The 24398-nt window shown below is 44.3% G+C and overlaps 1 protein-coding gene across 13 annotated transcripts in view; it reads right to left on the bottom strand.

The window, feature by feature from the left end:
- Window positions 1–24398, bottom strand: part of LOC138580086 (protein FAM118A-like) — a 1834209-nt gene that overhangs the window by 207671 nt on the left and 1602140 nt on the right. For 10 of the 13 annotated variants that reach the window (XR_011304173.1, XR_011304174.1, XM_069650357.1 and 7 more), the window contains one exon: window positions 17679–17750. The exons of the other annotated variants lie outside the window; for them this stretch is intronic. Coding sequence is in view for 8 of the 10 variants with exons in the window: in XM_069650357.1 (XP_069506458.1) it covers window positions 17679–17750 (72 nt within the window). In the remaining 2 variants the exon portion in view is untranslated. The remainder of the gene's footprint in view (window positions 1–17678; window positions 17751–24398) is intronic. 13 annotated transcript variants of the gene reach the window in all.

Raw genomic sequence — 24398 nt, 5'->3', positions numbered from 1 at the left:
TCGGAGAAGTTGCAAGTGGAAGCTTTGAAGAATTGCCATGATTCCCTGTTGGCTGGCCACCCCAGAAATAAAAATACTTTAGACCTTTTACAGAGAGAATTTTGATGGAAATGGATGCGAGAAGATGCTGAGAATTATGTAAGAACAAGTGAAGTTTGTATTTGTTTTAAGTCAGATCATCAGAAGGTGGCAGGGTTGTTGGCTCTGCTTCTGGTTCCACCTCGCCCGTGGCATACTGTTTCTATGGACTACATTGTGGACTTGCTATCAGATAAAGGTTGTTCAACTATCCTTGTGGTAGTGGATGTTTTTTCGAAGGCAGGACATTTTATTCTTATCAAAGGGGCAGCTACGGCAACTTCGTTGGCTCAGGCATTTTTACAGAATGTGGTGAATTTACATGGCCTACCTAGTCAGGTCATTTCAGACCGGGGAACCCAATTTGTCTCAAAATTTTGGAAGGCATTTTGTGAAGAGTTGAAGATAGATATTAACTTAACCACCAGTTATCATCCAGAGGGTAACGGTCAAACGGAGAGGGCCAACCAAGAGTTAGAAAAGTATATTCAGTGTTATCTGGGCTCAGATCAAGGTTGGTTGGAGTTGCTTTGGCTAGTGGAATTCTGTTACATTAATACTGCTAAGAATTCTACCACAATGTCGCAATTTTTTGTGAATCAGGGGTTTCACCCACGTTTCTTGAGAGGTCTAGTGTTGAAGGAGGTGGAGGTTCCCCATGTCGAGTGCAGATTGAAGGCGATGGGAGAATATTTAGAGCAGGCAGTTCAGGCGTTAGGTGATCTATAAAAAATTTGCTGACAGGAAACGTCGGAAGAGGCATGATTATCAGGTTGGAGATCGGGTGTGGTTGTCCACTAGGAATTTGGCTTTGAAGGGCAGAAATAAGTTCAGTTCACGTTATATTGGGCCGTTCCAAGTGGAGCAGATGTATTCTCCAGTCTCTGTGAGATTGAAATTGCCAGCTGGGTTGAAGATTCATCCAACTTTCCATGTGAGTTTATTAAAGATCTGTAGAAATGACACTATAATTTGTGGGGTTCCAAGTCCAGTGTTTTCGGGAGGTGAGAATGAATATGAGGTTCAGGGCATATTAGAGTCCAGGGTGGTACGTGCACAGCTCCAGTACTTGGTTGAATGGAAGGGTTACGGGCCAGGGGAAAGATCTTGGGAGAAGGTTGAGGATGTACATGCTCCCAGGTTGGTTAGGAAATTCCATCGATTACATCCTGAGAAGGTAGGCCCTGGGACAGGGCATTACGGCGGGGGTACTGTCAGCATCTCATGGTACATTGCCAGGCCTCCATACATTGGTAGACACTTTAAACGCTCATTTAGGTTTCATGTAATGGTAAACCATTTAAACATCTTTTTTTGGAGATGTAGGAGGGGTGAGCAGTAGGAGGATTCAGTAGTGTATGGAGGTGGGTTTGGATGCTGGGGTTTGTGTTTGGAATTATGAAGTGCTCCTTAACTGGGCTTTTCAGGAGGCTTTTGTTTTCCCCAGGGGAAGATGGTGGTTCAGCATTGCAGCAGTGATTGGTGGAGCCAGATTGTGAGGTAGTTTGGAATTCCACAGGGAGTTCTAAACTGCCTTTCGATTCTATTTTCTCAGGAGACAGGTTACAGTTTCTTTAGCTCTGTTTATAAGTTTAGAAATCACTTTAGGAAGTCACTGTTCTGAGGAAGATTCAAGGTTAAGACTGTCTACAGAAATTTCCAGAGATGCCAGAGTCTAAATGTGAAGCAGAAGAAGGTACAGATGAAGCAAGCTAAGTCTCAGCCTTTAAGTACTAGAGTTATTACGTTAAATATTATTGATAGTTTACCTGGAGAAAAAATATTTCATTGGACAGAATTTTCTATGAAAGAGCTTCTTGTGCAAAACAAATATAACAGAAGTTAAATTGAAGCAAGTTCAGCAAATGTGCGCGCTTATAAAGGAACTGTGAATGTGATGCATACTGTGTGCAAGTAATGCATTAACAGGTGTGCTGTGATTCAATAATGTAAATATTAACTTGTAAGTGGTTTAGTTACTAACCCCAATAGGTCTAATAAATAAATCTCTATTTGCATAGACATTCGCTTCGTTCATAGTTCGTCGTTTGACATTAGAGGAAAGGGCTCTCGAACGTAACTAACGTGCCGCGCACGCGTCCGGGCTGCCACTCAATATTCAAATCTGAGTTCAACAGCATTTCACTCGGCGCGTCACGAACAGCTGATACGGCGAAGTCAACAAAGTGAAGCGCAGAGGTAATCCGTCAAGTGGAATAGTTGTTGAGAGAGAGATTAGACCAGGATCATGAAGAGGGAGTTGCTGACTGGTCATCAGCGAGCAGGGAGGACCACAGCACAGGTCAATTACAATACGTGATGATTTGTGAATGAGTAGTTAATGGACTTATCAAGATGCCTTAACAGTATTGTTGGAGTAACGCCAGCAGCAGAACTCCCACTCCTCCCTAGATGCACCCTTTGCAGGGAACGACTCATCCCTATCGTCCGAGTGGATTTGGAATAGCACCTGCGTTTTTTCTTGTGCAATGATGAAGATGAGGAGTGGTGCGATTCACTAAGAGGGTGCAAACGCTTCTTCAATTTTTGTATGGTAATGTCCCTTTCAATATTTTTTGGGTGTTGGATCCTCTTCATAATGCTCCGATAAGAAGCGATTGTGGATGGGAATTAGACGGCGGTCTGCCGAGCACAAGCTTCACTGAGTGTTCCCTCACTGCTTTTGGGTTCATCAAAAGTAGGAACCACATTACTCTGTGTCATGCTCTATTGCAAGACATTACACACATATAGTGTGCAGGTGCAAGAGGGATATCTTTGAGTTGCAGTCCTTGCAATGTTTGAACCCAGGCGGTTTAGGCTGTGACATACTGACTCAGTTATTTGATGAGATCGAAAAAGAGCGTGTTCCAAATAGAGATATGAGGGCATAGTGCATCCTTTTATATGACGCCCGACGTCAGAATGAGGAATGGTGCCGCAGTATACGAGGGAGTCGTCGATGATGTTATCGTGTGGCACTACGCCCCCTGTCGAAAAACATTTACAAACAACTCACGCTAGATAGCTATTAATCAAGATGGGAATCTTTGGGAGAATGTAATCAATTGAAGAAAAACTGAAGAGCCAACCACGCAGACTGAAGAGGAGTCGAGGGCGCAGATGCACAGGGGTCCGAGAATCTGACTCCAGTACCGAGTCCCACCACTGAAAAGAAGATACGCAGTTGCAGACAGGTACTGGTTGGAGGGTGGTGATGCCATCATCAAACAGGGCAGTATGGGCCTGTAACCCACCTGGGGCTGAGAAGCTGAAGACATCCTGATGGGGGTGGGAGAAATGCACCAAACAGGACTGAACAAGCCTGCAGCCCACCTGGGGCTCAGAAGCTGAAGACATCCTGATGGGGGTGGGAGAAATGCACCAAACAGGACTGAACAAGCCTGCTGCCCACCTGGGGCTCAGAAGCTGAAACCCCATGACGAGGTGAAAGAAATGCACCAAACATGCCTGAACCATCCCATACACCATCTGGGACTGAGAAGCTGAAGACATCCTGAGGGGGTGAAAGAAATGCACCAAGCAGGGCTGAAAGAACCGGTAGCCCACCTAGGGCTGAGAAGCTGAAGACCCTATGAAGGGGTATAGCAAACATCTCAAACAAGACTAAACAAGCCTGTAGCCCACAATGAGCACAGAGCTGAGAAAGCAGATACCATAGAAGGGGGGTGACAGAAGGGACTGATAGAACAGGGTTAAGCATGCCTGTGGCTCACCTTGGGCTGAGAGATTGAACACTTCACCCGGGGTTGTGAGAAGAGATATACCATATAGGGTGGAACAAGTCCACAGTCTAACCGAGTCTACAACTCTGAACAGCACTGGATCATCAAAGAATGAACTTTGCTTGTTTTGTTGTGAATACCAACCTCCCCAGGTCAGGAGGATACATCCTAAAAGAAGTGAGGTGCAGTCTCCCTACTCTCCTACTCTCATCATCATCTGTTTCCCCTCAGTGTTGTGCATGGTTGCAAATGTGTAGGTGTTAGAGTTAAATTCCTAGTTATTTCTCAGTAATTGCGATGGCCAGTTGCTTCCTGGTTTTTTATCTTGACCAGAATTACGTCAAATAGACTGATTAACTTCCCTCCATATTTCTGTATTCTTTACCAGAACGGATTATTCCTAGACGGTTCCCGGAACCGGATAACCTGAACCAGCTACCAGAGACAAAACAACAGAACACGACATCAGGCCTCATTAGATGTTTGGTGGTATCCCGGTGGTAAATCCGCCAGGATACCACTGAATGGAATTAACATTACCGCCACATGCTCTGCGGAATTACTAGCAGATTACAAGTGATGGTAAATGGTGGTAATCCCCATTCCATGGAGGACTCCATGGGGGGGATTTGCAGGTATTACCGGCACCAGTAATACCAGTGCTGGTAATACCAGCATTTTTTGGTGGTGGAGTGCTAGAATTACCGCCAGCTTGGAGCTTCAGGTAAATCCAGCCACCCCACCACCAAACTTGCAGTTTGCCCGTGCAGCAATGTGCCAGTAAACGGTATTACCGGCACGTTAAAACCACACCCCGGAAAACATGTAATGAGGCCTTATAATACCATAGCACCTAGCAATCAATTAACTGCGCTCACCAACCCAGGCTTTGTTGGACCTTTTCCGCAGCTTCTCTGTCTACTTCCCCTGAATCCCCGGGTGCACCTGCCACCGATCCCTCACTTCAGACAAAATCGTCTTACCGTGGGTCCTTGGGTGCCTAAGTGGCATGTCTGGTGACCCCTAGGTTTTTTGTGCACGGCAGCGGGAAGCCGACATTCGCTGGACTAGTTTGTCATGGAAAGATTCACCACTCAGCAAATAATCAAATTGCAGGGTAGTTTGGTAAGCATCTTTAATGGCAGTTGGCAAAGCAGCAGACAGACATCCACAGAACAGGAAACAACACGAAAATAAACTGATCCCAGTGCCTGGACAGAGCATGATAGAGCCACCCCCTTTCCCTGGGCTACCATGCATTTCTACATCCACATAACATGGCCTTCTATGGAAGGGGAGCACCAAACAACTTTTCAGGGCCATGATATACAATGGATGAAGGTTCTACAACCTGTTCTACAACGTTCTTTTTATATGGCGGATTAGTATTTTATGTATTTATTAATTTAGCATTCGTATAGGGCTCATAGCCCGGGGGCATCTGTGCGCTGTGTACAACACAAAGTGTAGAGGCAGAACGACAGGTGATATTGACAAATAGCAGGGGTCTGGTGGTTAGTTACATGGGAGCGTGCCCAGACCCCAAAGTGCTAGCAGTTACATACATAGATGAAGGTAAGCATAAGTGCACAGTAGAGGAAATTTCCCAGATAATTATTGGTCTTGTGCAAAAATCCATGTTTTGAAATGTTTTTGGAAGGACCAGATGGATGCCTCTTACCTTAGTGCTAATGGGAGTGCGTTCCACTCTTTAGTTGCTACCACTGGGAACCTGCAGCCCCCATAGGGCTCAATGGGGATGGGGAGCATGCGAACAACGGGCCAGTTAATAACGGCCCCATTGTTAGCATGCTGGGCTGCTCGCGGGTCCCCCTAAGGCTGCCTGGTAAAACCAGGCGTCCTTAGCGGGTCCCGCAAGCAGAACTTGTAATGAGGCGGTAAGGGGTTGACAGCTCTGGCACCTTTACCGGCGCCGTTCACCCCTTACCGCCAGGGTCGGAATGACCCCCCAGGAGTTGGTAATGGTTTGTATCGTCTCCCTTGGGTTTACATTGACTCTGCACAGGAGCCCCTTCCTATCGATGAAATGGGGGGTTATCAGAGCTTGGCTGTCAGCTTCAGAAACTACTTTCTTGTGGGCTTGTTTTAAAAGTGACTCCGTTCTCTGTGCATCTGCAACCCTGTAGCTACTCGGGTTTGTGAGCTGACCCTTTGTGCCTCAGTCATCTCTCCAAACCCGGATTCAGACCTCTCGGTTTTGTTTACATCCTTCACCTCTTTGATTTCTGGTAGTAAGATCTTCTTGCACATCAGTTGATGTATGGTTTGACTCTGTTTGATGACATAGGCAAGGGTCCCCAGGCAAAATAGGACCATTTTTACTTCCTGTGATGAATCCGATGTTGTCATCACTCCTTTTCCGGAGGTAGCCTCTTCCCATGTGGCCAGGGGATGGCAGCCGCTAGCTCATCCTGGCACTGTATGAGGGAGGACCACATGGGGGGAGATGATCTGTCTGGGGATAACATGGCATCATCAGAGCCAGTCACATACCCCCCATTCCCTTTTAGGGATGTTCCCTCTCTGGGCGGCTATATCAGGGAGGACCACATGGGGGGGGGAGATGATCTGTCAGGGGAACACATGGCATCATCAGAGCCAGTCACATACCCCTCATACCCTTTTAGGGGATGTTCCCTCTCTACTACATGCCTTGATGGCATATTGGTACTCTCACTGAGCTTCTAACCAAGTCTACTTCAAGAATTCCATAATACCCCCTAAAGACTAGGTTAGTAACAACTTAGATGAGGAATAAGCGGGGAGCAACGATTACTCCCATTGAAGTTCAATGTCACCTTTCTCAACATCGCATCAGAAACAATACAACTGAGATGAGAAAGAGGTGCTTAGTGATGACGATCACTCACCACGAGAACCACAAGCAGCGTTCTAGTCACTGGGAAAAGACCATTGGCCCGACATGGTTTTAAACCATGCTGGGAAGAGCAGCTTGGCGCTCTCCGGCTCACGGAAGAGCAAGGTACTGGCTGTGGCGCAGGAGTAAAAGAAGCAGAGAACAAACTGGTCGACTACCTCTTTCTTTGTGTCCCTAAGTGTCTCCAAGTCAGTGAATTGGCAATCTATTCATGTAATAGATCATTTAGTACAAAGCTCTGATATATAAACATCCAGTTTTTATTCAATTTAATATATTAATACAGGAGTCTAGATAGTTACGAGGTGCGAGAGGGTAGGCCGGGGAGCAACACGTGCTTCCTGAGAGCGCAAAGGCTGAGGCACCATACAGAGTGCAGACGCTCACCAAAGACACCGACAGCAGCAGGGAGAGCCACGAGAGTCGGAGAAACACCTGATTTTGAGTCAGAAATGCCAAGAAGCCATTAGCAGAAAGCCAGTGAGCCAAGGGTAAGGGTTGGGATGCTGGAGCACTGTCGGGCAGTGTCACGAAGACCCTAGACAGTTGAACTGGGGTCTGGGAACCCCAATACAAACTTGGGGTAGACCAAGCAGGGAAACCAGAGAGAGCCATTGTATGTAAAACCATGATGATAAGGTCTACCGAATATTTGTATAACAAGCTAAATGAACGGATACAAAGTACCGAAACATGCATTAATGATAATATGAGCACCAAGGAAGTGCCCAGAAGTGCCTGTTAGCCGGGAGATGGGGCTGGAGGCTGCGAGCATAAAGTTTTCGTTCGCTCGCCTTCGGATCTAAAATGCCCGTGAGGTTCTAGTGAGATTAACTTTTCTTGCAACAGCACTCTGCGGTCTGCAAGCTCTGCCCAAAGGAAGTCGGTTCAAATGTACTCAAGAGGTAGGCGTGAAAGTAAATACTGTCTTTCCTGTTAACGACTGAGCAAGCCTTTGAGAATTGTAGCGTCTGAAGCGTTGGAAGCATTCTGCAGCCGGCAGCCGGCAGAGAGTGCAAATGTTTTAACCGCTGTGAAAAGACAACAGCCGCGATACAAAAATGGTGATGACTAATGTCCAATGTAAATAATTTCTCAGATGCAAGGCGGCTACTCATGTGCACTTGTCATTGAATGAAGATTTGTAAAATTACAATGCCGTCCCATGACACATGATGAATTTAGATAATGCAATGCTAGCGCCACTCCTTTCTATTAAGCGTATACATATAACATATCTATCTGCTCCTTTGGTTTAATGCATGGTAATAACACAGCGGCAGTTTTCTATGAAATTAGATTACCCTAAGTATGTGCGAAACCTCCCCTGCGAATATAACGTTATAGTAAACTGCAGTGCTGGTAGCTTTTGAATTACAAGGCTGCCGAGTTGTAATGCAACCGGAAAGCCGCTGCTTGTAAAACGATTACACGCGTGTGATAAAATGTGAGTTTGTGACGGCTCATGCATTTAACTGATTAGATGTACGTTTACTTGAACCAGACGTAATCTCAAACGAATGTTTCTTATACAATAATGTGTTCCCTGTCACACTTACAGATGATGTGAAGTAATTACTGTAAACATTATCAAGTATACAAAGGCTCTTTTAAACTGAAATCTAACAAATCCAAGATAAATATTACAGCCGGGTGGGGAAGCACTAGGCTACCAGCTGATTGAAAAAACAATACATGTGAAATAATATGGGGATGTGTAATGAAGAAACCCATATAACTGCTTAGGCTGTTGACCATGATTCATATGCACTTCATATACTATTTTTTCTCCTGAAATACGTACAAATGTTCAAACTGTTCCTTCTTAGAAAAATAAAATAGCAGTGTTCTCTAGAAACAAAGTAGGCATGAGGAAAAAGATAAGATGCTCCAGAAAGGATACTGGACTTGGCCCCATAGTTTTCAACACACGGAGAAGTACTTTTCTAAAGGCTCTGGCAATGCCCCTACCACCTTCCCCACACCAAAAAATAAAATACTCAAGAAGACTGTTTAGAGAGTGAACCCCCACAAAGTACTGACGTTGAACTGCCAAAATTGCAGAAGAAATGGAGGGAGAGAAAGGCGAATGGGAGGAAGTGGAACCGGCCCAATCGCAGCTCCTTTTTGAGGACGAAGGGGAGGGAGGTGGACAGACTAAGGAGTGTATTGAAGACCGTGGAGCTAGCTCAGTGAGCATGGACTCACAAATCAGTCCTATGGCAGACACCCCATTAATATTCACTAAGGGAAGAATAACACAGTTTGCAATGATGGGCGAAGAAATATATGGCTCACAAGGTGATCGAGTGGGGAGAGAAGGTTTCAAAGATGGTAATTCAAACAATGCAAGTAGGGAAAGGGCTTTTATTATAGTGACACTGTGTGAACTAAAAGAGTGGCTTCATAAAGAAATCTCTAAACAAACAGTATGTTTGGGGCAAATGTCAGAGACAATAAAGTTGATGGAAACTCGAGGTGAAAATATGGGGAAAGCTCCCCAGGAGAATAACACAGGAGTTCCTGCAGGTCAAGTGAACAGTGAAAAAGGAGTTCAAAATGGTAAGGAAGCTAGTAAAGTAAATAAACAGATCGACAAGGCCAACAAAGACACAGGTCTAACAACACACCCAATTGAAGAATTGGGGGAAATAAGCAAGAACAATGAGGCAGAGGTGTGTGACTTAAAGGTAGTAGTATCAACAACAAAAAATTAAAAAAGGGGGAAAAACAGAGGGTGCTAAAAGCAGCAGAACTAAAAACTGGAAAGGCATCATCACTAAAATAGAAGTCATTACAGAAAATGGTCCTCATTATGAAAACTCAGACATAAGATTGAAGGCCGCACTTAAGGGGAAAAAGCCAGACAAAATAATAAACAATGTTAATGAAGGAAGACTCATGCCTAAAAACCGAGACATAATATCTAAGGACTTAATTAAGGGGAAAAAGTTAGAGAAAATAATAAACAAGGGAAAAGAAGGAAGACAAATGATTGACATATCCAAATCCTCTATTCGGGCAAAGGAAGGAAGAGCCGTGTATGATATTTTCAAACCTCTGATACCCGCGCTCCCGAAACAACAGCATATGACACCTAACAGTGACGGGAGGGAGAGCATTTGGGAAATAAGTGGGGAAATGGAAAAAGAAGAGGAATACAGATGTCCCAAAGACAGAGAAAGACAAATGTATAAAAGCAGCAATGAAAAACAGAAGGATGGAAATTTAGAATGCATAAAAGAAGTGGATAAAATGACAGTTGAAGAAAGTGTTAGGAATATAGTAAGGGAGATATTGAAGGAAAAGAACTGTAGCGAACCACAACCCATGACAGGAAGAATAAGAGAAGAACTAAGGAATAAGAGAATAGAGGTAGGTAGAGAGTATGAAGGGGGAGGAGGAAGGTTAGAAGACTGTGAAGAATACCTGAAGAATGGGAACCAGCATAGTTACAATGAACAAATGAACAGGTGTGGAGAAGGAAATTACGGTTTGGGAATCTGGAAATTTCGTAAACCCAAATATCCAAATGCACACGGTTTGATATTACAATATCTGTTTGAGGAGGGAGGTCCGGTCTCTCTAAATAGGAGGAAAATACTGGAGTTAATTGAAGAAATCCCTGAATTACGACTAATAACATCTGAGGACATACAACTTGTAGATTGCATCCATGGGTGGAGGTATGACTATGTCAGGCTGGTGATATACTCTCCATTGGTTAGAAACATTATAATGAAGGAGGCGGATAGCCTTCATAAATATGGTTATGATGTAGGCCCATGGGAAAATGAAAAAGAAGTGATTGAAGAGAAAAAGGAAATACGGTGGAATTGTGAAATGTCTGTAAGACATGAGTGAAACCAAATAGACAAAAATGAACATTTGAAATTGAGGCGAGTAGCAGAGGTCCTAGAAGAATCAATTGCGCAATTAAGAGCCGTAAGCCACCTCTTTAGGACTGAACCTACACTAAAAATCTTAAATTGGAATTCTAGGGGAAATAAACAATTAACAGGTAATAGTGATATTTGTGCGTTCCTCAACTGTCAGATTTTTTATTTATACAAGAAACATGGCTTACAGAAAAGCTTTTGTCGATCCAGAAAAATAGACAGCCCTCGATCATGGGGAAATGTACTATGTTGGTCGAAGACCAACCGTCTCATGCTCTTAGTGTTAGTAATACAGAATCATAAGCTTGACCAAAGTGCGGCCATTTTAAGCTGACAGAAATGGCCATCTTGTTTTCTCTAACGTTTGCTTATTGCTTTCTGTTCTAAATGCTTCGCTGACATGATATTCTGCTTTACCAGTGTGCAATGAAAGACCAAGGGAAATATGCTGAAACATGTAGCAACCCTGATAGAAATACCCGGTCTCCTCCCGCGTGCTATCCTTGAAAGAGGGAAGCGAGGCATCCTAATCAGCCCACAGGTGCCAGTGTGTCTCGAAAACAAAGTGAAAATACTCGGAATGAACATTAAATTGCTTGAATTATGTTCTTCTTTGGGGCCCCCCTTCTCGAGCCCTGTAGAGTCCTGGAGAGCGAGTTGACCCCCAGAACCCAAATAGAAACTAGGAGATAGGAAGGCCTGGAATGTGCACCCCCCCACATGCAGCTTGCTAGCGAGAACAGAAGCATTCTGTTCTTTTCAGCAAAGACTTATGTCTGCAGCCTTACATAATTGCAAACTGTTGCTAAAACAAATGTTTGAGGTGTCACGATTGTCAATCATCATGCTCAGTTCAAAGGAGATGTGCAAGGGGCGGTTTTTGATGTGACACTACTGATTGTAAGATGTTCGTTCTGTATATATGTAACTGATGTTTGTGTCTCGTGCTCTTGCGTCTCCAGAGGTCTGTTAGACACACGTCGCGGGGCGTGAGACCAGTTGGCCAACTGAGACTATTTACTTTGCAATAAACCCTAGCTTTTGGGAATACAACCTTGTGTCTGGCGTATCAGTTCGCGTGTGGTGACTGTGCCTTGTTTCCACATTCGAGGGTCCCTCAGGGGCCCCTTCACTTGTATGGGATGGGTTTGATACTGCTTCCATCCTGGCTAAAAAAGGTTTGCTGGGCAGACCCAAAGGAGGCAAAAAAGAAATCGGAATGTCAAAGTGTGAAGAAGAGTGTGGCATACATGGGGAAATTCTTGGAACAGTGTGGATGAGAATAGTGGGTGATAAGAAAGAAACTCTTTTTCTGTTAAATGTTTATAAAACCTTGGCTTCCAATCTTAATAGAATATTGGCTAAACTAGAAATAGACCTACATGAATGGTTCAGTAAATATGGTGATGCCAGCATTATACTTGCTGGGGATTTTAATGCAAGTTGTAACTTGAATGAAGTGGAAATATTGGATTGCTTTCTGACCATATTGTGGAAAAGGGTAAAAGAAAGAAAGTTGAAGGTGGAATGTGGATGAGTTGGGCTACAGGGTGGGGGTTACAACGGTTGGAAAATGAGAAAGCTACATGGGCTGCAAGGGGTGCAAGCTCCAAAATTGCTTTTATTTTTTTATCTGCTAGCATTTTTGGAAAAGTAAAAAACTTTCAAGTGAAAGAAACAAGTATGAGCGACCATTCATTGTTATTGTTGTAACTAAAATGGCTACCGAATAACTTCAATAGAAGTGATATAAATCTAAGGAACCTAAGTGTGAATACTAGAGGTAACCGTGTGGGAAAAAAAGTGAATAATTTCAACACGTGTATGTTAACTGAATTTAACACTTGTAAGTTAGAAGATAAGATTGTAAGATATTCTGTAAAGGGTTTTTCACGATATCTGAAAACAGTATTAGAGGCAAATCTCACATCTCAGACTAACCAAAACAAAAAACACAAGCACGAATAATCTATAGAAATTAGAATGAAAAAAAACGAACTTATAAGGGAGATAGGTAAATCGCAAAGAGTACTGAATTTAGGTATGAATGGTGTAGAAAAAATTAGGAAGTTAAAGCAGAGATACACCAACTAGTTAAAACTGGAACGCATCCGAATAACCCAAGTAGATGGGGACAAGATGTTAGAAAGTTTGCAGGGGAAAAACACCAGGGTCTTTTGGGACCTTATAAATCAAAAAGAGGAAACTAACTGTAGAAAATGACAAATCCCATATCTGAAGATGTCTGGATAAAATATATTAAGCAAATGTTTACATCTGAAAATGCAGTAGTGCATACGCAAAAAATAGAGAAATGGGATTTAGATATCACCACGGATATAATCGAGGCAAAGATAAAGAAATCCAATACCTCCAGAGCCCCTGAACCTAACAAACTAACTAACAATGTTCTGAAGCATTCTTCTCATTTATGGGCCAAGATCTTATACATCCAATTTCAAGATATAATAGAGTCACAAACTATTCCTGACTCATGGAAACAATCATATGTGTTGCCAATCTTTAAAAGGGGCGCAAGGGAAGTACCAGAAAACTACCGAACCCTAAGTATAATGGACGCAGATTCTAAAATATTTTCTGCCGTTATACTGGAAATTTGAAGGTTTGAAGAAATGAACATCTTAGATCCTAGAATAATAGAATTTCGGAAAAATATGGGGACGGTCTCCGGTGGTCTCCTGATAAAGTGCCATTAGCCTAGAAATCCATGGACGCACCAATTTATGTAGCATCCATGGATTTAAGTAAAGCTTTTGACTGTGTGAATAGAAACTTACTGTGGCAGAGGCTGGATAGTTATGGAATATCAAAGGGTCTGTTAAGCATGATAATATTTCTGCATAATGAATCCAGAATACAGATAAGATAAGACTCAGATGGTCTTCTTTCCAGAGAATGGAATCAGGCAAGGATGCATTCTTGGACCCACTTTGTATAATCTTTACGTCGCAGGAGTAGGGACAGCACTGGACGCATCAGCACTAGTTTCTCCTAAGATTGGTAAATTGAAAATCAGTTGGGTAAGTTATGCGGATGATTTTCTGCTTATAGACACAAGGCCGGTGGGTCTACAAAGACTTATAACAACATTTGGCAAATATGTACTGGGAGTGGAACAAAAGATCAATTCAGGCAAATCTGTGGTTACCAAACTTACAAAAGGGGCGGGAAACGTGGAAAGATCAAGTGTGTGTGGAACTGGGATAGTAATAAACTGACAGTCAAAGAAAACTTTCAATTTTTGGGGTACCCCATAGTAGCTAAGTACAGTAAGATCTTTTTGGTAAATTTCCTCAACTCAAAAGTCAACTGCATGCTAAATCAAATGCAGAGAGTTGATAACAAGTATGGTAAATTCTCCCTCGAACCATGCAGAGAATTTTATAAAAGTAAGCTACTGCCTACAATCCTGTACGAAAGTGAATTTTGGCCAAAAACAATGGAGACAGAATATAGAGCGGTTGAAAGCAGAATTTGGAGATCGATACTTTTTTTCTAACTAAATGCATTCCTATTGAGGTTATAAGATACGAACTGGGCATACAATCACTTGTGAGTTTGATTCAGTGGAAGAAACTTTGCCTCATGAGTAAATGTGAATTTTCTAAAGAAATAACACTATACTCTCAGCTTAGAGTGAATGATACAGATGGATATATATCAAACCTAAGATTGGAATGTGAAGCAGTACTTCAAGAAATAGGTGTGACAATGGACTTACTGGGGAAAACCCCAATATGGTAAAGGAAAGACTCAAAGGTGAATGATTGGGAAAGAACTTGCTGGATAATTTGTGACACAAAGTTATATACACACGTATTAACAGCTGGGAAAAGAGTCACTGAAATGGAACATTATCTAAAGAAATTTCCTAGCAAAAAAATGAAAATCAATTTTATGAGATTTCGTATGAATGTGTTGTCGACTAATCAAATAAAAAGCATATGGGCAAGACAAGTTGGGGTCGACGGGTCGTGTAGATTTTGCAAAGAAAAGGGCAAGCTGGAAACCCTATATCATCTTATGTCCGTATGCCCAGAGCTAACAGCTAAAAGAGAAATGTATTTTAAAGAATTTGTTTACAATGTATGGTTACTGAGAGACCTTCTATGGACGAAAATGCTACACGGAGAATCAATGTCTATGAGACTAAGAGTACTAGCATTTATAGAACAGGTGTGTGAAATAGAGTAAAGCCTGTTTGAATAGTATTATGTTATATTAGAAATTTCATGAACTTATGTTGTAAACTTACTATGTATTGCATAATGAAGAATTGCAAATTGCAAATTGTAAATTATGTAATTGTAAGATTTTAACTATGAATTTTAAATTTTGTAAAAGTTTGTAAAAACTAAAACACATAAAGAAATTAAAAAAAATATGAGCAGATGAGAAGTACTCATATGCACACAAGTCCTGCCAGGAGAGTACACCAGCCAAAGCTGACTTAGTGAAAAGCTGTGAAAGAGACTATCCAAGACCTGGCCCGGAGAGTACACCAGGCATAGTCCAGTATATGTGATGAACTGCTGTAGAAAGAAAGCCCAGGGAAGACTCATACACGTAGGACTAGGAGCTGTTGTAAATCTGGAAAGAACCTGGGAGTATACCATGTGACCTGCGAGCCTGGGACCCGCACCCAATTTGTGAAACAGTAAAATAAGAATTCTAAAGAGGACACATACCCTTAGGATTGCAACCTGCTTTTGATTGTGAAGAGAAACCTGGGGAAGGGAGCCATTTCCCCGGGAGTGGACTGCAACATCCAAAGGAGGGAATTATACTTTTGAACTTCAAGTTACTTGATTATGCTTAGTTTCAACGTTTTGGTATTGGTAAAAGGAATATGGAGAAGGGAGCCTTCCCCACGAACTGTGAACATTGGCCACTTGGAGCTTTTGAGGTTTGGATGAGGAGGTTCGGTAACCTCTACTATCCAAGATGTTGACTGCCTGACGGTGTTGTCTGAAAGACAAACACTATCCTCGCTAACTCCCTCTGGGAACAATTTAGGTTGTCCCTAATCTAAGTTACTACAATGTGATATAAACTATCAGGATTGGTGACTTCAGGCACTCAGAATCCAATTGGTCCTTTCCTTCCACATCCTGGTATTTCTCTCCCAGTCGTTGTTACTCTCCCTCTTCTCCTCCTACTCTCTACCATGCTACTTCACCCACTGTATCTCCTTTCTCAACCGCATGCTTCTTCTTTCCCTTCAATGTTCTTATCACAGTTATCTACATCCACTCTCCAATCTTCCTCTCTCCTCTCTATTCTCCCTTCTCCAACCTACTCCTATTACCCTCTCCACACTACTCCACTATCTGCACTTCTAAGCCCTTATCAAAACCACTACCCCACCCACACCTTCTCCCAGTCACTCTCCTTTCACTTTTCCAGTCACCTCTCTCCTCACTGCAAAGTCATTTATAACTCTTGTAAATCACTGTTCTTGTATCATTGCATCTGTAACAATATGCAACTGTAAATAAGGCATACGTTTCCTCCTGCATCATATGTAATTGTAAATATATTGTCATTGTAACCAAGCAATGCACCCAGATGCCCCTGGGCTCGGTGTGCCATATGAATAAATAAATAAATAAATGCATCTTTCAGTCACTCCTTTCTCACGCATCCTGCACACACATTCAAATCACTGTACTACTTGCTCTCACGAACCAATCTTGCCTCCTCCTTCAGCAGCAATTCTCCTCCATGCTCTCTTCCACCGCCCTTCCTCTATGGTCTGCTGGCCCTCTTCCTCCCTTGACCTCACCAGAATAACTCACACATTCCTGGTTCCGGTGCCCACTTTTATCAACCCAGTTAGCTCTCTAATGGATGCCTTCCTCACCTGGTTCCCTCGGCCAACTGCTGGCTTTCCTTTCTCCAGGGAAGTTGTTACAATTGGACAAAAACATACATGAAAGGAGTCTTGAGCACTGCCCATTTTTCGGATGCAGGTCCACTGTCTTTAGACAATGGTGGCTCGTTGAAATCACATTTAATATCCCCGTTCGTGCTGGTGGGTTCCAAAGCTCTGGTCATTTTGGTTTGCAAAGGGGGGGGGGCACGGCCCGTTTACAGATAAGGGGACTGTGTCAGTTTGAAATGGCGCACAGAGATGGCTGCATTGCTGAGGGGCCCACTCCTCATGCTGAGTGTGACTGGCATACTGTCCCACGTTCTGTGCTGTATGGCTCGTCCGTTCTGCTGGTTCACACTGCAGGTTGCTCGGCATCCTCGCAGCTTCCTGCTGTCTCTCTATTGGTCCGACTGTTAGCTGCCTGTTCCACCACTAAGGTTGCTAGCACTGGAAGTCCTAGGCGACACACGGTGAGAAACCTGCAAGCATTGGGTGATTGAGTGGTACGCACTGAAAACATGCATGCAGATGAAAGAGGGAAAGGGAATGGCACCCTCTCAACTCGCACGCACATCTCTTGGGCATGACTGGCTCTGAAAATCCATGTGGTCGGCCTCTCACCACAGGCAGAGAGGGCTCCCTAGCCCCTCCTGACATGTTTAGGTCTCTAACCCTGTTGCACCCCCCCCCCCCCCACAGAGACACCACACCCTTTTCACGCTTCATCTATAATTGCACTACTCACGTCCGCATTTCACAATTCTGGGAAATTTCACCACAGCGAAAGAAGGATTGCACTGTGCATGAAAGAGTCGGTTTGTTGTTTTAGCTTTCCAATCAATCCCTAGCAGCCAATGCAAAGAAGAACCTAGAGAAGACTGCATTTGCAAAGGTGCTAAATAAATTCAATCACTGACTCTCATGTGAACGTAAGCCACAAAAGAAATATTCAGCACACAATCGAATGAAAACATGTCTGGGGACAGCTAACCACATGCGAGGTAATAAATGACAGAGAAGAGGTGGGGGACATGGCGGGGGCTCTGATATCGAATGAGAGAGAAAGCGATAGAGAGGAAGAGAGAGAATGAGAGAGAGAGAGAAAAAAGTGCATGGCACTTAAATGTGTTATCACTGTGCTTATAAGATAAATAATTTACCATCATCAGTTTGGGAGACTCTCTTTGTTGTATCCCTCATGGTCTTTCGTTTTACGTCTGTTGGACAAAAACCTAAAAAAAAATGACAAGTTTAATAATTGACCTACTCCATGGGAAACTCTACTTGTCCAATTGTATACCAATGGGTGTCACTTAAGGATAAGAGTTTTCTTCTGTTCTTAGAATATCTTGAACCCACCTGAAGTAGCTTTTCAGCACACTCTGTCAGCTTTGACACCCTCTTGTTTAGGATAAGCGATAACTATGATATCATTTCCTTGTCCCACAGTGAGTGGCGAGGGTAAAATTAATATAACGGGAAGGATTCTGATTACATTTAGGTGCTTTCTATGTTATGACCCCTACGTCACATCCATTTCTTTATTTAAATCCTAGCAGACCTGCTTGAGGGCATTCCTTGAGCTGTTGACTCTTGCCAAAGCCTGTTTTGAAAGACAGTGGCGGAGCTGCTGGGCTCAGCACTTTTGGGACGCTTGGGGGTATTGGGTGAAAGCAGATGTGCATTAGTGGGGCACTGGATATATACCCCTGACCTGAGGAAGATGAGACCGGAAGTCGCTGACGGGATCGAGGTGAACCGAGTGTATAACGTCATGTGATGATCGGAGGATGCTGAAGAAAGACAATGGACGATAACTAAATATGAAAGAGTTTATTGTTTCAAGTGGGGAGGGAATAACCAGCTGGAAGCCACATAGGGATGACTAGGGAATAGCAACTGGGGATGGGTAAGGGCAGGTGAGTTGAAGGGTTAGGAGGGATGGCTGGGTTTGTGTGTTAGAATGGGATGCTGTCCACGTTCTTGCAAGAAAGTGCTATTCAGGGTTTGCTTGATCATCTCCTGAAATCTAACTTGGTGGTTTTCTGTCATGTTCATTGATGGTGCCAAGAGAAGGTAGGAGTCCTTGTTACAAACTCTCGGGAGGAGGTAATCCGGGCTGGGGGTCGTGCATGCGGGCCACACAGGGAACGAAGAGTCCTTTAACGAACAAGGGGTTGGAAAAACAAGGTGGGGATTTGTTTAGGGGATATTTTGAAATGGGCTGGAGGTTCTGGGTTGGAATTTGCTGATCCTGGGCTGTGCCTGTTTTATGGCAATAGTTTTATCGATTGCTTCTTACTTTTACCCTGAAATAAACCTGGCAAAGTATGGATGCTGAATTAGCAGGCAGGTTGGTTGTATTATAGGTTTTCTGGTTGGCTGAATGCCTTCATGTCCAGGAAGAGGAGGGTTTCCTTAAGGGACCCGTAATGTTGACTGTATTTTGGAATTGTTAAGAAAAGGTCATAAATAAAATAAAAGGGAACATTGGGGTATCAAATATTGAAACCCGAGAAAATAGAGAGAGAGATGAGCACTTTCAGGTTGAGTGTCCCTGAACCTGTCCGCAGTGTCTATGGTTTATTAAAATCCCTCCCTTCTCTGGCCAGCAAAGGAGCGGGAGTCAAAGAGTGAATGCAACGGGGCGCCTGGGTAATGGCGAAAGTGGGAATTGACAGAGTGATATTCTGTGGGACTGCAATGAGCAAGGAGCAATACAAACACATGGAGGAGCCCCCAACGGGATCGCCCACCCATTATATGTTTACCCAATAATAATGAGTGCAAACAAGTGCAGTTCACTGCAAGGACTTTGTTGTTGAAGTTTGTTGTTTCAGCATGGATTAGATTCACTGCATCACCCTGTTGGACTTTAAATCCGCTGTTCCAGTACTTGTTAAGTAGACCTCCCTAAGGTAGTGCCTACTCTTCCTCGTCTCAGTGGTTACTAAGTTTTCTGACTTAGAGACATACATGGAAGTATGGGATTATGGAGTGCAGAACAAGGAAGAGTAATGGTGAGACTTTGAATGAACTGTCTAGGCTACTATACAGGCATGCAATAAAAACAAAAGAAGGACTTACCATGTTGTCAAACCGGCTGTCTAGCCCACCCCTGAGCAACAGCAGGTGTGGAAGATGTGAGGCGCGGGAGCAGATAGACAATGGAGACCGAAGAGCAGAAGAAGCTGGTGAGTTGCAGAATGCCGCACCCCAGGACTGGACGTTGGTTGGTCCTTTGTCCGTGGGGCCATATAGAGGTAAAAGCTTTGTAAGAAGGTGAACCGTGGGGTCCCAGAGCCATACTTACACTGCCGGCAGTCACGGGTCACAGAAGCAGACGCGAGCAGCTGACAGTCGCGGAGGAGAAACGGACAGCCAACTCCAGTCCCCAGAAGAGCCACTGTGTGCGCAGGAGTCCTAAAGGTAACGAGGCAACAGTTGGACCAGCTGGGACGTAAGGGGATAGTTGGGCCTAGTGGGGCCTAATCCATACGCTGTAAGGGTCGTGAGGCCTAGGAAGAAGCCCAGAAGGCTCTGGGACCCAACGAGGAGTTTTGAAAGTTACACACACAAACTGAGAGAGGGAGAAAACAGGGTCTGGGACCCTGCAGAGAGATTTTTGAAGAATGGATAGAATCTCCCTCTGGCTGATGGTCGAGTAAAGCCACTGACCACCAGAGAAGGGTCGAGGACCCAGGAACAAGAGAACCACATGAGTCATCTTCCTTTGTGACAGTACCCAAATACAAAGAAGAAGGGAAATGCAGGTCTGGGACCCGCACCCACAAAATAAGATCCCTACAAGTAATTTCCTTTCTGGCAGTACCTGGCAGGAGAGTGGACCAGGTCTGCCAAATCAAGGTAGCAGAGAAATATGGGCCTGGCATCCGCACCCACATGAGAACAGAAGTACATACATCTCCTTCCTCATGGCAGTACTTGGCAGGGAGTGAAACAAGTCTGCTCAAGTCTGGAGACACGGAAGTCTGCGACCCTCAAAGTGAAAGGAATAAAAGTGTTGAAAGGTGAAAGAAAAGTGAAAGAGAGGCCAGGGGAAGGGAGTCATTGCCCCTGGTTCTAGCAAACTGTGAAGTCAAAATACCAGGAGAAGGGAATCATTTTCCTTGTAACAAAGGCTAGGCGAAGGGAGTCATTTCCCCTGCTTGTGTTGAACTGTAAAATCCAGATACAAGCCAAAGGGAGCCATTCTCCTGGTAACCAGAGATGAAAAGACTCTCTGATACAAACTGTTAAAAGATAAGCAGTGTGCACGACCAACAGAAGTGCTGGGACTTTGGCCCTCATTCCGAGTATGGTGGTAGTCATGGCAATATTTGCGCCATGACTGCCTCCCATACCGGTACCTAATCTGGTTTGGTTCAATGGGGACTTACCGGTCCATTCCGACCTTGGAGGGACCAGTAAGTCCCCATTTACCAAACCATTCCCCATTCTCATTTGAGCCCCCATAGGGCTCAATGGGAATGGAGAGGGTGCAAATAACGGGCCGGCGTATGCCAAGCCCGTTATTTGCGCCCAGGTCCCTTAACGGGTCCCGTCCTTAACACCTGGTCAGACCAGGCGTTAAGGAAGGGTCCGCTACGGGACCTCATAGTAGGGCAGTAAGGGATTACCGGCACCGGTGTTAGGCAGAAACCTGTGCAGTTCCCTTAGGGACCACTGCAAAAGATTTAAGACTACAGGTGTTTGGCAGTAAACCCACTTGGTAGCAGTCTGCACCCCACAGATTTACTTGGTAGCTGTGGCTGAGTAGTCAGACTTCCCTCAAGAAGAGTTAGGCAGTATACAGGGCATACAAAATAGGTACAGAAATACAGTAGCACAAGCAAACACTGACCAGAGCTTGGGTGTAAAAGTATATAATTATTTATTTAACACACACTTATAAAACACACTAGCACTAAATTGGTAAGATAAGTTCAAAACACAATCACTATTATCATATGTACATCCCTGATTACTTGTTGGACAAGTCTTAGTTAACACCACTTATTTCCAGACAGAGGTGAGCGCTTAATGTTCGATGGCACTCCAACAAGTTAAATAAAAAGGGAGGGAAAAGCAGAATTATGGAAGCATACACACTAAACACTTTTTAAAGAACCACAGCAAGTTTAGGAAGGCACAGTCTACTGGTGAGCAAGGAAGTTTAGGCGCCAGGCCCACTTTCACAGAGTCTTCGAAGTTTGTGGAGGTAGTTCGAAAAAGGTTTAGTTCAGTGCAGAAAAGTTAGCTAAGGTGTCCCAGGCTTACCCAGGTTCGAGAGACGAGGATTTAATACACCCCGTTCAATCGGTTGCAAGGGAAGCCAGGCAGAACACGGTACCTTAAATGGAGAGGATTCTCCAGCGGGGGCAGTTGTTCCTGGCAGCGGGTGCAAGTCGCAGCGTCGTCCAGAGGAAGAGAAGATCTCGTTGTGGAGGAAAGATGAAGGTCGTTGCACTGCCAGGGAAGAAACCAGCCGCGGAGTTCTCTGGTACAAAGGTTACCCTTTCGGTTCACGGTAGTGGTGTAAACATGGTATCCCGGTTGCCGGGGTGCTTGGCACAGGCAAGGCAGCCACGAGATGCTCCAGGGAGGCGAAAAGAAGGTAGACTGGTTATCCCCACCAGTCGAAGGAAGAAGACTCTCCGGGCTGGAGATCTCCTCTGTCGTTGCGAAAAGTGGTGAGACGGTTCAGCAGGGCTCCACCGGTGGTGTTGTCGTTGCAGGCCGGCTCAGCTTCTCCCTCCTCGGATTCTTAGGTCCTGTCGCGACTTCTGAAGTTCCAGTCCCCAAAGCCCTGCTTTTATGCAGCACACCCCCATTCACTCAGCCTAGCTGTCAATCAAACATGCTAAGTGGTGAGCCGGCTGGCTCACCACTTGGGCCAAATACACAAGAATGCGACTTGAGTTACCAAGCTAACTCAGTCCAGGGTGCCTAAACCCCCTCCAACACCCCCTGTGGTACCCAGACAGAGTGGCACCACTTTTGGAGGCTTCTGTGGAGAAGACCGCCAAAAAGTGGAACAAAGGGCTCGACTTTGGAGTTGAGTCACAGAAGAGAACACAAACGCCATTTTAGAATCGAGTTCTGGCAAAAAATACCAACCGGCGAATTAATATTAAATAAATAAACCGGCGGTATGTTCGAGGCTATAAGAATTAAATAATTAAAGTCGGTAGCCTCGAACAATGGGAAAATCCCATAGAGATATATTTGCGGTGGAATATAAAAAGTAGTATGCACTGCCACCAGCCAAAACTCGATCAGGGGGGATGGAGACGTGCCCCCTCAAACAACAGACCCCGGGGCAATCGAATTGCCCTGACCAGTACGACCACAATATGATGGTTTGTACTGGTTTCTGTTCATAATTTGGGACTAGTAAAGCCAATGGTGACTTTACATGTCCTGGGAGACAGTAGTCAGTCTCAGGGTATGGAGTCTATGTTGGGGGGTCGCTACGACACCCCTGGGTTACGGCACGGAGGGTGCTGTGTAACCCACATCAAAAAAACACATGAGACCCTGTGGAGTAAAAGACCCCACAGCCCATAAAACACATGGAAAGTTAAAGGAACACCTCAAATCATGTCTAAGCGTGGGAGCAAAAGAATCTCACTCTTAGCAGGAGAGAAAAAAAATAAACCCCAAAAATCCAGCAAAGCTGCTGGGGGACTCACTAGGTTTGGGAAATCAGCCTTACAGAGAATTCTCACTAACAACCGGTCTCCTTACCGGTGCCCATTATCCCTTACCGCCCTACTCAAAATGAGGGCCCTTGTCTTTTGTGTTCGAGGACAATTTTGACCCGGGGAAGGGAGTCATTCCCCTAAGAAGAAACCAAAACCTGGAAGTGAACTTGTATCCCCAGTCCAGAAGAAAGGGAGTCATTCTTCGGGACCAAAATTGTCTACTTTATCTTTAGTTTAGTTTTAAATGTAAGGGACAGAAGTAGAGTTTTTGACACAAATAAAACACAAACGGTTCTGTCAGGATGTCCGTGTAAATCGTTAATCCCCTATGACATCCTGACAGAACTGTTTGTGTTTTTTTTAAGCAAGGAATCGCCTCTTGGAGATAGGGAAAGATAGGTTTTCTCTTTATTTTCTTGACTAATAAAAGTCTATATCACCATGCCACCTGTGTGTCGGGAGTCCTCCTTTTGCACCCTTGCACAGCTTTGTTATCTTTCCTGGCTGGGCTAGTTAAAAGCACTCTCAAAATAAGTCTTACTGTCTTTTACTTCTTTGATTTTACTTGGTCCGATAGGAAAATTCCAGTGGAGCTTTTCCCTTGTTTCCACGACTTTAGATTTACTGGTACGAGTTAGACTGTTCCAGTAATGATGCTGGCTTGATTTCTCTTTTTCACTCTTACTGGGACTAGTATGAATGTTCCAGTAATGATTCTCACATAAATTCCACTCTTCACTCTTACTGGGACGAGTAATATGTATGCACTTGTTATGTTCGTTATCCCTCGCAGGACTCCAGCTTCCCCCCGTAACCTCTTTTCACTGGGGTCAGTGTCACAGGGCCCACCTGCAGGACGAGAAACTCTTCTCTGGTCATCAGGTTGGTGCTGGTTTTCCTTGTTTCTTCCTCGTGTGCTTGGTGTTGCCTCCGTGAAGTGAGGCTCTGTGGTCTCGGCATTGCTGCTGAGCTGAACAGGCCACCGACTCTCATCACACAAACACACACAGTTTGAGGTCTTCTTTGAGGTTTCTTTTCCCCCCAAGGTCTACTGGTTTCAGCTTCTCTCGCGTTCCCTTGACACGCCAGCTTTCACCTAGACTGACATGCTGCACATCGCAGGCTGTCTCAGCTTATGAAACACACTTGACTTGAAACTGGGCTTCACATCCA

Source organism: Ambystoma mexicanum, chromosome 3p (assembly GCF_040938575.1).
Source record: "Ambystoma mexicanum isolate Mex_15411 chromosome 3p, UKY_AmexF1_1, whole genome shotgun sequence".
In the NCBI taxonomy this organism is placed as follows: Eukaryota; Metazoa; Chordata; class Amphibia; order Caudata; family Ambystomatidae; genus Ambystoma; species Ambystoma mexicanum.
This window is presented reverse-complemented; position numbering and strand designations above follow the sequence as displayed.